This window comes from Mastacembelus armatus, chromosome 21, assembly GCF_900324485.2.
Source record: "Mastacembelus armatus chromosome 21, fMasArm1.2, whole genome shotgun sequence".
In the NCBI taxonomy this organism is placed as follows: domain Eukaryota; kingdom Metazoa; phylum Chordata; class Actinopteri; order Synbranchiformes; family Mastacembelidae; genus Mastacembelus; species Mastacembelus armatus.
In genome coordinates, this window is record NC_046653.1 from 12,149,897 (window position 1) to 12,165,075 (window position 15,179).

Here is a 15,179-nt window from a genome sequence, read left to right on the forward strand (position 1 = left end):
ATGGTTCGCTAATATGCACTACAGTATAAATGTTTTTCCTAATTACTGAAAAATGTACTGATCTTGCTGAATGATATGATGCTCACTTCTGCATACTGTTCAGAGCGAAGCACATCTGACTTCAGACCAACATCCTTCCTCAGTTTTTACTTCATTCAGTTACCGTGGAAAATGATTTGTGCATCCTGGGACCAACTAATTAAACCAGAAAGCTGAGTTTTTTTCTTACATGACAACAGTGACACACTGAAACACTGAAACATTGGAAACAGTTACACAAGGAATCTCATGCAATAATGTTTTCAGGTAAAAACCCAGCCCCATGTCCATCACACAAAAATCTTCTAAATCCAAGCAGAAACCTAGTATTTTGTGGTTCAGTATTTAAGTACAGTAGTATGTTTTTTTTAGTTTATCTAAACCTCAGAAATGAAGTAGTGTAAACATATAATCCAAATAGCCATGTTTTGTTTTCAAAACATTTCTATGATGAGGACTTGATTTCTGTATTTTGGGGTGATTTAATTCTGAGTTGTTACTGTAACATTTAGCCTCAAAACTGTAATATTGATGTTGATGTTTATTGTGAGAAACTCCAGGATCTTGATCCTAAAATAGGTTCCAGTAAAAAAAAAAAAAAAAAAAAATCTGCTGTACTGAAAATACTTCCTTTACAAACCTACCTCCCTCACCTTTTTGGATGTTATATATAGCAATGTTAGCACATTTGAATTGAAAAGCAAATTACACACAGTGCATGTACATACAAACCTATGCACACATAAACAAGTCTAGAAATAAAAAGGTCCAGTAGTAAACATTAGAGGGCGCCATTTGCAAACGCTTTCACCTTTCCAGTCTGTCTGATCATTTACAGAATTTTTTAAACCTCCTCATTTTCATTTAGCACTTCATTCACACTAAAATATTTCAACCAGTCCAGTATATTGGCAAAAAAAAAGAGGGACAGCATGTTCTACAAACATCAAAATGAATCCCCCTCTTCTTGGTCAATATTTGGTACAATCCATCCCTTGCCAGAGGGCTCATGTGTCCACTCATACACACAAACATGCTATATTTAACATTGTCACTGCCATGTATTCACTATCTCTCAAACAACTTTCATGTCAACAGGAAAATCCCTGGGCACCAGGATCAGACAGCATTTGCTTGTCTTTGTGCCTCAACAGCATTTAAACAGCTGGCAAATTCTGTAAAGGTAGATGGTTTTGGGGATAAGAGGTGAGAAAGGGACATTAGAGCACTTAGAAACATGTCAACAAAGACAATTACATATAGTAGCTTACAAAAATGATGAGCATGGAGAGAGGAAAGAAGAGGGGATGCATGGATGCTTTTAACACTGTTAAAATCGATGGCAATCAAGGGCACAAGCATAGTGGCAAGATCTAAGCACATTCTTCTCAAAATATGGTAACAATGTAGGCAATGACACGTGGCGCATTCAGCGGAGAAATAGCACAAAAACTGTCTTCAGTGTAAACTGCTTAATCCAGTGCACACATAAAACCAGCTGCTGTTCTGCATTTTGAAGTGGCAGAAGTCTTGTGCTGCCACGTCTGGAATCACAGGTTGTCAGTGAAGATAACGGGCTGATTTCATGAACACTTGCTTCACACAGTGACCTTTCAATGGAGAAGAAGAGCTGCCTTTCTGTTTCAGTGTTAGCTGTGTGTTTATGTTGCTTTTTCTCTGAGTGCTCTTAATGGAACCCTCGAAGCAGATCTTTTTATACCTTGACTTCGTGAATGCCGCATAATTCATTTTTAATCTTTCTGTGGAGAATAATTAGTGTTTTGATTTTCTCCCCACTGCAATCCACCTATGGCTTGATTCAACCAAACGTATTTACCGACAAACAGTTAAATTAATTCCTCACAAGTCCAGTTTTTTTTTTTTTTTTTCCAGTGTCCTCCAGATAAGTACAGTAAGAAAAAGCCAAATACAGCATGTGATAACTCAGGATGTCTGAGATTTAATCACATTGCTTTTGGCAGCAATATGTTCTTGCTCTTTTTAAATGAATCGCCCTGCTCTTATAGCTTGACATTCAAAAAGAACAAAAAAGGACCAAACTGGCCAAATAACTAACATTTTGACGGTCTGAGGGGAGAAAACCAGTGTAGGACTCAGTCACCTTTGGGACATGCTTAGTTCCTCTGGGGATTGGCAGTTGATTATGTTGGCACGGAAAGGTTAGGTTTTCTATCCATAACTGTGATAAAGAGTTCTGAAGTAGCTTTAGGTGATTGTGCGATTGTGTGTATGTGGATTTGTGCGTTTCGCAGCCTTAGATGTGAACTGGTGGTCCACCAGGGGCAGTGAGGGGCACTTGGGAGCCGCAGTCGTAGTCAAGTTCGGCCATCCGAGAGCGGCTCATCATTCGACTGTGGGAGTATGCCCGTCTGTCAGTCTGTCTGTCCCTGAAACTCCTGATGTAGCTCTGTGGACAGAGTTTTTTTTTTTTACAATGTAATGACAGTAAACTGCATAAACAGAAATTGTGAAAGCCTACACTCATGCAACCATTGTTTAAATTTAGAAAATACAATTATGGTACTTTTTCTGCAAGGGTCAGCTGTAAGAATCAATACAACTCTCATTTCTGTCAATATTGCACTTGATCTTAGCTTAGCACAGAGACTGGAAACAGCTATGTTTGCTCTGTCCAGAGGCAACCAAATCCACTTATGGTACCAGCATCTCAAAAGCTCAATAATTAACATGCTATGTCTAATATTTTTACTTTGTAAGCAAGAAATAAAAAAAAAAACAATACATTTGTGACTTTACTTAAGGTTAATGTCAGAAACTACAGTACTGTGCAAAGGTTTTAGGCACTAAACTATGGAAAGACACTGTTCCACTAAAAGACACAGTCCCAGTGTCTTCTGTCTCCAGACTGACTCCACACTGCCCAAATCCAGGCTCTGTGGGGGTCAGACCATCTGCTGTAGGACTCCTGGTTCTTCTTGCCCCTGAAAATCGTTCTTCATGAACTGTAATGGGTACTTTATGGGCTTGATGTCCTGCACAGTGGGATGCACTGTGAATCTGGGATCAGTCAGACACCTGATGGTGATGTGTGATAAGAATCTAAAACATCTAAACTGTCTAAAACTTTTGCACAGTACTGTATATCATGGCCAAGTGCAGTGACTTTCTGCAGGCTCTGCTGGCTGTCACACTGAGACAGATCACTGATGCTGGCTAAGAAATAGCCTCACGCATAACCCATATTAAAATCCTGGTAAGCAGATCTTATTACCTTCCACCAGAGCCAGGGTAGGTGTTTCTAATACTTATGCTAAGCTAAACTGCTGTATCCAACTTCCTAATATATAATACACAAAAAATAGACAAGCATGTGTGTTTCAGAAGAAAGTTTCTCATTTTCATGTAATTGTTTGGTTTAAGGAAATTATTGTGAGAAAACCTAATTTTATCATTTGTTGAAATCATTTGTAAATGCATGAGATTTTGAGCTATATAGACACAATCTCAAGAACAAGGAGGCTACTGCATCTTACCGGTGACAGCACATCTCCATCAAAGCGTCTTTTGGGGTTTGCCTTACGGTGGTAGCCTGGTTCAGTCTGAGGAGGTGGGACTTTAGGTGGCTGAGAGCTCTGGGCTTGGTGATGTGGGTGGGACGCTGCTGGGTGGTGGTACTGCTGGTGGCGGTGGTGGTGGGTGTGAGGCTTCTGCTTCTGGCTGCTCTTCTGGTTTTGCCGTTTTTTCTTTTTCTTGTTCTCCATCTCCTTTTTTAGCCTCTCTTCCCGCTGTCTGATGCGCATGAGCTGGACCCTCCTTTGCTGTCGACTCAAGACCACTGGACGTGGTGAAGACAGAGATGTGATAATGTGTGGATAAAAGAGAAAGAGAATAATAATCCAGAAGGATTGAGAAGATGATTTAAAAAACCTTTTGTTTCATTTAGAAACAGCTGTAACTTATTAAGTCAGGAGGAAATGACAAAGTTACTGAGTGACAAATAAAAAGAGAGAAATGTCCAGTCAGATTAGATTATTTCTAATTAGCGTTTAGATACTGATGTTTATTGAAGGCACAGGCGACAAAAAGAAGGAAGAAAAAAAAATACTGATGTCCATCTCTTCATTTCCTTTATGCTATTCAGTCAGCTGGCAGTCGGATAATTTCCCTCAGTGCATATCCTCATACTCAGCTGCTGATTCTCCTGACATATTGTGAGTGGGTGAGTGTGTTTGTGTTATTTTCACACCTCCCCAGCAAAGGATGTCCAAAATCCATCCTGTCCTGCTGTCCATTGATTACCCATATCATTATTTTTGGGTATATGTGCATTTTGATTCATTTGTCTAATATAAAGTGTGTTGGGTACTGTCAGGGGTCTTATTCATTATGTGAGGTCAAAATGTTGCCACAAGTACAAGGACCCTTCTGAACTCCATGAAGACGAGATGTACTGTATCATCCCACTTAGAGTGTGTGTGGGTGGGTGAGTGTGTAAGTATTATGAGGGCTATTGTTATTTCTTTGTGCGGGCGGACAGCTAACGAGGCACCATCTGCCAGGGGAAACTGCTTAATGATACCCACCCCCCATGTTGCTTCCTCAGCTCACCCAAGGCCCCTCAGGCCACATCCTGCTGTGTTTGTGTGAGTGTCCTCTTGTACGTCTATCATCATGAGGGCCAATTTTGAGCTTTAGATCTTGGGAGGGAGACCAGATTAGATTCAAGATGTGTGTTTTATCACTGTTTACACATGCTAGTGAACAAGATAAAATAAACAAACCAAATATATGTCCTGCACATTATTCAAGCAGTTGACAAAAAGATGATTTTCCTGTCCTTGGTTGCTCTGCCTGCTCATTGTATCCCAGTTCATTACCCCCTCCATGCCCTTCTCCCTGTACACTGCTCACCACCTCATTCCCCAACCTCCTTCCTTTGTGAGTACAGTCCTTGCCACCATAAATGGACACTTTCTGCAGTTCAAGACAACAAACTCTGACAGGAGTTCCCCTGTAAGCAATGGGAATTCTGATTATTTCTATTTTCTAAATAGTGCTTATTCTTTATGAGGTAACATGTACATTGCTAGGCAAATTTAAATGATCTGTGTCTATGTATGATTGTTTAACAGTGAAGATGACTGGAGTGTGATAACTGATCCAGTTTTTAATCATGTAGATAAGGAATAAATGGTTTTCATCTTCAACAATTGATATGCATTGAATTTTAGGGATTCCATTCCCGTTCTTGTGGGCAACCTTTAGCTTACTCACACTTTCTTCACATCTCTGCCTCTTTCTAGGTCTCTCACCACACACAATTGCAGATTTTTTTTTCAAAAAAGCACTAACAAGCTTCCTCTACTCTTTGTCCACACCCTCTGACTAGAAGCCATGGCAGCCTGTTCTTTAATCCCATTATTTGATACCACATGTGGCTTCTTCTTGGACACTGTATGAATTGGCATGTCATATGCCAGCAAAGATCAAACATTTTGTGTGTATGTGTGTGATCAAACATGTTTCAATTTTCTCTTAATTAATTTATGAGTGAATGAGAGACTAGTATATTTCTGGCTCTGTCTGTATGCAAGTATGAGCTATTTTGCGTGTATTGTGTGTGTGTGTGCGCGCGATCTTGCCATCTGTGTTGTGGTTGCTTTCGGAATAGACTAAAGCTGTTTCCGTCAATAACACATTCTGCTGACAACACTAACGTTGGAGCATTCAGACTCAAACACACTCATACCGTACGCACGCACGCACACACACGCACACGCACGCACACACGCACACACACACACACACACACACACACTGTACCCTGCCCCCATAATGCTTATGATTTTAAAGCGATGAGACAGCCAATTTCATAAATGCAGGATGGATTTGCCAAACCAAGATGCAGTGGCTTTGATGGGATCAATACTGAAACATGCCTCTGGACTAGCCACAGTGTCCAAAATTAAACTTCAGATTAAAATCAAAAACAGAAATTATAATGTTGTGTTACAGTGGCAGATTTGTCATATAAAACTAGGTTGAATGAATGTGTAATTAAACCTCCCATGCACAAACATCAACATTTGCACTCCCACAGTTTCATACTGTATGGACAGCTACAGTCCTCTTTCGTTTATGTAGCCACCGTCATTCATGATGGTAAATAGTGTAAAACAGCTAATACAGCGACCCTAACATATCTTAAATCAGAGGGTTCTAAGCATCTTTCATGACGTCATAAGTATGAAGCAAGAGCTGCATCTGACTGTAGATCTATTCAGCAGTAAACTAACAGACTGTATTTAAATTCATAAGATGTGTATCTGCGTATCAGCCTTTCTACATCACCTTTCTTCCCAACCCTCCTACACACCTGCTTCTTGCTGTATTATTACTGGTTTTAGAAACAAATTTCATATAATGTTTTTGGATGTAGACACACCTTTGTATTGTCCTGCACCTCTGTTCACCCCCCCTTTTCTCAAAAATCATGTATTAGGGACTCTCATAATGGGTTGCCAGATCAGAAAGGTGCAAAATGATTAATAGCAGAGGAAAGAGAAAGTTAATTAATTTTTCAATATTTCCTCTAATCTTCCTCTAATGGCCTTTTTCTTACAAATTACTGGATGATTCTAATACTTCAGGAGTCTCAAAATTATTAAAATCAATCAATGCAAAACAATCACTTTGCCATTGACTAGATCTTTGCAACAGGAAATAAGGGTTGCAAGCAGACACAGCTTTTTTTAAAAGAAACACAAGCCAAAATTGTTGTAGTGGAAACACTGTTTTAAAGTATAGTATCATGCTCCAATTTCAAGAATATATGTGTTGTAACTTAGCTTTTGAGCCAGGTAAACTGAGACTAGTTGTTTGTAAAGCAGCATGACTCACCCTCTGTGTGAGAAAATCCCTCTGCAGTGACTTTCCATTGGATCAGCACTCCAAGGAAGGCCAGGATAGGCCACACCCCTAGGATGACCCAAGTAAACCAGCACACTGGCTTCTTTGGTGCCACCTGCAAAGGTTACAGTTGCAATTTCAGTTGAATTGAACATTGATAATCTTCACTAAAAACTACAAATTTAGTCAACTAAATTCTCAACATGTCTTTAAATCATTCCACTTCTTGGAACACCTTGGGATGAAAGCACAGTCCATAATGAAATACCAGTAAGGATATTAAAGCCCTAATTTTCATTTAAAATGAAACCACTTTAAAAGAATTACTTTCTATTCTGATCCTGAGTGTTGTGTTAGGAAACCCAATTAAATGTTAAACCACAACTGCTCCTGGAGGCTGCCTCCTGTCTTTATGCAGATATGTGTGGGCTTAGTCATAAAGCATTTTACAATACAGCTCATTGTTTATTCACTGTTAGGCAAATAAAAATGTTCTGATAGATATGGTGACAATAACAGTTATGAATTTGATTAACTTCAGGGCTCCAAATCCACAAATCAAGCACAAAAGGCAAATTAATAGATACAGATTCTTTCCAAAAGGCATACAGAGACATAGAAGATCTATATCACCCTCCCTTAACTCAGCCTATCTTTTCCTCATCCACTCACATTTCAAATGCACAGAATACTTCTTCACGTATAAACTATTGACCTGTTCCTTCCTCTTAATTCCAACCTGCGGTTACACACCAAGTATTGTAGATACAGTAGTGCACCAAGGTGTGGTGTCTTAAATCACTGGTGTGAACTGGTCTATAAAGTAGTCTCAGAGTATCAGAGACATAGATAACACTCACACACTCCCCACACATGCCACAAGGTGACTTCAAATATATGAACAGCATCTCTTCATCTCTGTCTTTCTCCGTTACTGTCTTTCCTCAGAAACACACAGACAGACACACAGATGGGCCTACCCTGAGTCTCTCGTAGACATAGTGTACCAAGGCAAACAGCTCTATAAAGTAATCCACAGTGACAGTTATGATAGCAGAGCCGAAGGTGGCGGTGGAGAAAGTGACAAAGCAGCGTTGCCACTGAAGAGTGAGTACAGCGAATAACGTCCCACAGCCCAGAAGAATACCCAAAGGAACCCACACTGTTCTGGGATGATAGAACTCTTCCATGACCTGAGAGCGAGAAAGAGACAGACACAAATATATTCATGATCACATCCACACTTCCAGATGATTTAGATGCCAGTGAACCTAATCTGCATGTGTTTTAGTGTGTGGGAGGTAAAAAATCTATTATAGTATAGTTTCATAATTTTTCGTGGGAAGCTTATTAATATGTGATTGTCTTGGGGATACTGGTTGCAAAAAACATAAATCTAAAGGGTGCGCAATCAAATGTGTCCCTTACCACCAATGAAGCCACTCCAACCAGCAGACCAAGCAGCAGGCCCACCATAAAAAGTCCCACACTGCGAACCAACATGGTCACAAGGCCACACAGGGTCCCAATGCCCAGGCCAATGCCAACCGACGCCTCTACACTTAGCTGAGTGTCCATCACCCTCTCCTTGTAGCACAGCATGAAGATGACCACAGAGCCAAACATTAGGCCTGTGAGGAACAACACAGCCTTGAAGCATCGATAGCCTGGAGAAGGAAAACAGACCAGTCAGTATGCAGTGAGGCTGGGACGAGCATGGAAACGGTGGCGCATGTTGTACCTCTGAGTGTGCATATAAGCCTGGTGAACAGCCAGACACCTCTGTAAAATTAAAATCAAACAACATGAAACAACAAACAGCAAAATAATATTTATACAAGATATTCCCTTGCAAAACGAGCTGCCAGGAAAAGATATGAATGGACCACACACACACGTTCATCAACAGAAGAACACTGAATGACATATAGCCATAAATAAATCACATACAGTAAATACACTTCCCAGCATACACGCATATTTGAGACTTTTTTTTAACTTCAAATCCAAGTTATTTATTGAGCAGTTAGCTACAAATTAAACTTGCCCTTCATAAAGTGCGACTTATTAGTAAGTAGCACATATTCTTTTAAGATTTTATTTTTATTTTGTGATTACAATATGGTGTTTTCTATTCAGCCTGATAATTAAAAGTAGACCGCTTAGTTGCTTTGCAAAAGGTTTTTGAAATTAAAATGGTATTATCATCTTTGAATGGGTACAGATAAACTTCCTCTATCTACCTTTATAAATCAGGTTCAAAATATAATGATTGCATTAGCAAAGGTCATCCACATTCATTAGTGAACAGGCCAGCTGCGCTCCTTTTTGTTTTCTTTTTTTCTTCTTCTTTTTCACACCGAATGGTCCCTCCCATCCACCTTAGTTTTTTTTTATTGCATGCTTCTGTGGTTATTAATGTTTGCATCTCCATTTTTTAAATGTATATTCTTTCTTTCTTTGACTGGACTGTGTCTCGGGGGCAAGCCACATCAGAGTATTATCTTTGTGTAATCAGGCATTGCACAGCTGAGCCGAACAATACCCTTCCTCTCATCCGGCCCACTGCTTTTCCTCCTCCCTTATCACTATACCTCAGTCATTTGATTTTGATTTGAGTCTACTCCTTTCTACTCTTTTTTCCCCAGATCGGCTTCATTCTCTGCATCCTTAAAAAAAAAATGGTGCAGAAAGCCAATGTTTTTTCCACAGCTGTTTGCTCCTGTTCTGTAGCGCCTGAATGAATACAAGTCTGACGCTGGAGTAACTGGAGCATTTGCAAACTATCTACCTCCGCCTGGACCTCTTTTTCCTCAGCGGCCATCACAAATTACTAACACTGGAGTGTTGTTTGCAGCACTGACTGTAGCTCCAGAGCTTTTGCTCCACCTTCATTGTTCACTTTTCCCTGACCCATCCTTCTCTCTCCTCTCCCCTTTCTCAGTCCTTTCACTCTCCCATTGTTCCACTGCCCCACTCCTTATACCTCCCACTACCTCTTTTGTTCCTCATTGCTTCCCTTACTTTTCCCCTAACCATCAAAACCCTCCATCCCATCTGTTCACTCTGGCTTTATTCAGCTCTCATCTCTCTCCCTACTTCTCTCTTTTCCTTTGCCTCATCCATCTGATTCCTATAACATCTCCCATCAGTTCGGCTGCCAATTTGTATTTCTGATTCAAATGACAGGTAATCTTTTCTTTTTCTAACACCTTGGAACAAAACCAAAGTCTTCAGTGGTCTGAGGCATCTATGAGTAACAAGAATCAATTTTTTCTACTGATAACTGGCAGAAATTGGTTTTTCCTCCCATCATTCAAATGTGAGTGTGGGGTTTCTGAGAAATGTCAACAATATTCACTGCTTCTCATTTGCAGAAATGTGATTTTGTCTCAGTTATAGAGCAAGACCTGGTACTGAGGAACTCATTATCTGTTTTTCCCTGAAAGTGCTGTCAAGCACACAGAGGCAAACAGAAAACAGATGGTGTAGAACTGAGGAGCTAAAGTGTCTGAACTGAAATAATGCCATTCTATATTTGATGTCTGGCCATGTGATGTGTTGCTGTTAATTATTTGGCCATTTTGATGTATGTGATTCTCTAAATTGATGCATTTGTCAATTAGAGACATTCAAAGTAAAGTTATTAATTGAGTAGATACAGAGAACATCACATGGACTCTAATGTTTATATTCAAATGCTAAAAGTACAATGTGCTTTGACAATGAACAGCTGAAACCATGTAGAATACAACATACTTTAGAACCATCCTGCTGGCTAACTTCACATTTTCTGCCCAACTAATGATAAGAATGTTTTATCTATCCGGTAATTTTATTTCAGGTCCACAAGGTACTAGTCTTGTTGCGACTTTGTGAAATAAAGTTGCTGGGTCACCTGTTTGTAATGCAGGGACTGTTGCCAGTGATTTACACGACATATACAGTGAATGTTAATGCCATCTGCATGGTTCAGTGAAACCCCACTCTGTATTATATGCAACAAGCCTACTTAGGGCTTCAATTTTCATATCAATATTCATCCCTAAAACAGCAGACATAGCATGACAGTGTGTCTTTTTGTAAAACACTAGAATATAAAACACAAGGATTTCCAACATATCAACTTTATACATTTCTGGGAACCCTAAATTGCCTTTGAATTTAAGCTTGTATGGTTGTTTGTCTGTATGTTAGCAATGTGGGAGACTGCTGACATGTCCAGAGTGTACCTCTACTCTGATCCAATATCACAGTAGCAGAACTGGTTTCAGCAACCTTGTGACCTGTGACCCTCAAAGGTAAGTGGGTATAGAAAATGAATGGATGAAATATATTTATTTTGGAATAGTTACATGCTTTGTATGTATTTTTGTATTTTTACAAAGAAAGTGAGATGAAAATATTTGCCTCTGTCACTCTACCCCAAAAAATGTCTGAAACTAATCACACATGCCCTGAGTCAACCCAAGACAACCCACAGAAATTATTGTACCTGTGGAAAAATATAACGTGTTTTTCTGGGCAATATTCAATTACAGAGTATAATTTTCAACTCATCACCTTTTAGTTTTACCAACACCAACAACCCTGTTGTAGAAAGCCTGCAACAATTATAGTAGATCCTGTTCTCTCTAATTATTTATTGATTACTTTTTGCTTTAATGACTTTACATTAAAACTCATTTTGAAAAGCCCTTAATCCTTATGATGCAATCAAATTCAGCCACTCGGTACAAAACAAAGCCTTAAGTAAGGACTAGGTGTCTTAACATATGAAAAGACCCATGCACACAGTATGTGTCCAGACATTTGATGGCACATAGAAATTAAAAAACATGTAAGACAACAGGGGGTCCACGGCTGATTTGGCCTGGCACTTTTGATTATTAGTTTACTCTGTGCTCCTTTTTTTACTTTCAGCAGTGCTGCTGCGACATTTAGTTGAAAGAAACAAACTAAATAAAACAACAAATGTTAGAATGTCGACAGCAGGGAGTCCAATCTTTTTATGATGGCAGCAATTTGGGGCCGGGTGTCTGGTACTGGAGAGTCATGGTTTTGATTACAGTCAAAGTAAATACATGAGTCTGAGCACCAGACCATGGGTTTACCATCCTGTAGTCCAACTTCTCTTTCACTGAAGCAAACACTGTGTTATAGCAATGCCACAGTAGCTGGATTCTGTAGGAATGAGAGCTTCAATATTGACCCACGCAGCCAGAAACAGTAGAACCACTGAACTGCTCTTAAATCAGTAATAAAATACACCATTAGAGCAGAAACAGTAAAAATGACAAAATGATTATCAACAGTAGAGATTTCAGGGGGCTGTGGCTACCTGTTTTTGCAACTATCCAATAAATTGCTGGTAGTTGTGTATAGAAAAAACAAGCCTCTAGTTTTGTTTTTAGGTAAAAGAATAGGTTATGTTTGCAAATATATAGTAGTTTTCAATGAGTGCATATCAAAGCAATGTACACTAGGTGAAAATAGATACTTGTTGTAAAATTGTTATTTGAGCATTCACTTAACATCAATCTATTCTATCATTCAATTAAACATCTATCATTCATCATCAAGCTACTGTTAAATGTTAAGCTGCTTGATTATTGCACCAGAACAGGAAACTTGTTACACCAAGTATATAAACAGGAATCAGAGGAAAAAACACACAAGTCTCTGTGGTGTCAGCAACAGAGCAAACTAGAGCACTTTTAATTGACTTTTCCACTAGGCAATGACAGGCACAAAATATGTGACATGAACACCAGATTCTGAAATTTTACAAGCACGTAGTGAAAACAATATCTGGATTTTTATGAAATCACATTTGCTCTGATGCTTTTTAATGCAAAATAAATGTTTGGATATATTTCACCAGATCTTTATTAGCACAACTTGGACTGTGTCATCACTTACCAAAGAAGCAGTAGATGATTCCAAACAGGCAGCACATTGAGCACACCACTGAGGGCACAATTTCATATCTCCTCTCAATTTCCTGGTCACATTTCAGCCCCACCTCCGCCAAACCCAGCAGCTGGCTGGTGGACGTCATTATGACCGAAGTGAAGGGTGGGCGGCAGTGTTTAGGGGAACAGAGGAGGACAGGGGTGAGGGACAACAGGGATCCTGTAGGGATGTCTAGATCAGTGTGCCTCACCCATGGAGATGTGTCTACCTGAAAACAGGAGGCATAGAAAGAAAGTGACAGAAAATGAAGTAGAAGTAAGAAGGAAAAAAAAAAGAGGAGAGTCTTTATTGATTGCTCATTTTAAGCGCTGTGAGTGCTGACAGAGCAGTAAGCATGGTCTATAATTTTGAGAAAAAAAAAAAAAAAAAAAGGAAACACAGCAACTCTAGCAACTACAGTGCCTACAGCAGATGAAATGATTACATTGCAGGAAATTAAATTCATCCCTATCATTCATGTGAATATACAGTAAAAGGGTGGCAGCAAATTGTTTCCAACAGTTTGGAAATATGTGACCAGTAGTAGAGAATCTGCAGCACTCAAACAATAGTTGCCATGGAGAGATCAACCAAAGCCATTTGCATAAATTTGCATGTAGTGGGAAATTTGTGACACAAGTAGTAGACTGTATATGTGCCCAAAAACTCTCTTGAATAAATGCGAGCTGAAAGACTGCTGGATCATAACTTGTAAGTATTATGTGTTATGCTGCAGGATAGTGTTTCACTATTGTCTGAACATGCAGGACCAGCATTATGAAACACCCATTGGTAAGAGAAATACTAGAGTGTTATGGATTTCTCATCCAGCAATTTCTGAATATAGTAGCATATTTAGCGCACAACGTATATGTGCGTGTTTTCAACAGACACTAAGCAATCACATTAACTAAACCATAGTTGAGTTAAAAGAGTAGCAATGGTTACAAGATGAAGATGCCATACGAGTGAGTCTTTCAACCAGCCAAAGATGAGTTTTCAGGATCAAACTTTAACTATAGCATATTAATCCCTACCTCCAAGGGTACACCACTGTATTTATTGTCTTAACCTAAGCAAACACACCATTCTCATATATAATATATATATATATATATATATATATAGTATTATATTGTAGTGTGATTAGTCTCCAGTGAGTACACTTAATTCATGTTCATTTGTTGTTGTAGAGAAAAAGAGCTTTTGCTATTATACTGTTTGTCAGTTTTGAGCAATGAGGTTTTTTTTCATAATTGAAATTTTTTGTGTCCTTTGGCTCACCAAAAGAGCATAGCGTCAGCTGTAGTCATGCTACTTGAAAACACCAGTTCTTAGTTTTTCCTAAAGGTGGTCTTGGGGATTCTGTGGACTTCTGCAGGAGTGAAATATGCCTTGGACATCCTCTGGTTCTTTTTTGTAGTATTTCTGCCATCAGCTAATAAGAGATCGAAGTCGGCTGTGTTTCATGTAGTCTGTGTGATGGTGGCTAAGGACAAATTTGGTCAATTATTTTGTCACACTCTACCAATATGGAAAACGTCAGCATTAAAGTAAATTCTATGAGCACATTTTTAGAGTAATTACACACAAAACCCTATAGAGTCACAGTGTAAAGGATCATAGATTCATACTCTTAGCTGCACACACACACACACAGCTCACATTCATTTAGGCACCAAATCCCAGTGGTTTAATTTTCAGCTGAGACACAAATTAAGACCGACTAAGCCAGGAGACTCACTCACCGATGGATATGCTTAAATGAAAGTATAAATGTCAGTATTCTACTCTGCATTATCATTAATTCAAGAAACAGGCTCTGTACTACATCTAATGTGCCGTCTTCAGGGTTGTTCTCTGTCTCTTGTCATGACATCTTTTGCAAAGATATCTTCATTAATGCAAAGGTGTAGGTGCATACTCACACGCTTTCTTAAGCTATTCCCAGTTTTTACACTAAGCTGTCTGTTTCCAACATTTCTACTACTCATTTGTGACTCCAGGCTTCCTCCTTACTGTATTAGTCACTGCTCTGTCTGTCTAGTAAAACAACAGATTTAAGAAAGAAAGTTTGTTCTTTCTGGATCTACAGCAGGTCAAAATAGCATTTTAAAAAAAAGAGGGTTTAGTGATGTGATGGGCAGAAATGCACTATTATTCTTTACTGTCACTATGGGTCAGAGATTGTGTATTAAACATTTAGTTCTGTTACTCTAAACCCATTATTTTAGTCCAGTTTTCTCTTTCAGGTCAATGCATTTGTCATGTCAGTCTATGATGACTTACACACA

At 39.1% G+C, this 15,179-nt stretch overlaps 1 protein-coding gene across 1 annotated transcript; it reads right to left on the reverse strand.

Annotated features, from left to right (window-relative positions):
- Positions 1 to 2,314: 2,314 nt before the first annotated feature.
- Positions 2,315 to 12,991, reverse strand: tmem198aa (transmembrane protein 198aa). The gene is made up of 6 exons (XM_026295886.1): positions 12,853 to 12,991; positions 8,359 to 8,597; positions 7,911 to 8,123; positions 6,922 to 7,045; positions 3,555 to 3,856; positions 2,315 to 2,467 (listed from the first exon to the last, which is right to left on the reverse strand). The coding sequence occupies exons 1-6, from the start codon at positions 12,989 to 12,991 to the stop codon at positions 2,315 to 2,317; spliced, it is 1,170 nt and encodes a 389-aa protein (XP_026151671.1).
- Positions 12,992 to 15,179: the final 2,188 nt, after the last annotated feature.

Bases quoted from the DNA above. Each gene is read 5' to 3' on its own strand.
- tmem198aa (XM_026295886.1), bottom strand. From the start codon at position 12,991: ATGACGTCCACCAGCCAGCTGCTGGGTTTGGCGGAGGTGGGGCTGAAA. The intron at 8,124-8,358 runs GTAAGGGACACA...TCTCGCTCTCAG, and splicing joins TTGGAGTGGCTTCATTGGTG to GTCATGGAAGAGTTCTATCA. The intron at 3,857-6,921 runs GTGAGTCATGCT...CACCACGTCCAG, and splicing joins GGGATTTTCTCACACAGAGG to TGGTCTTGAGTCGACAGCAA.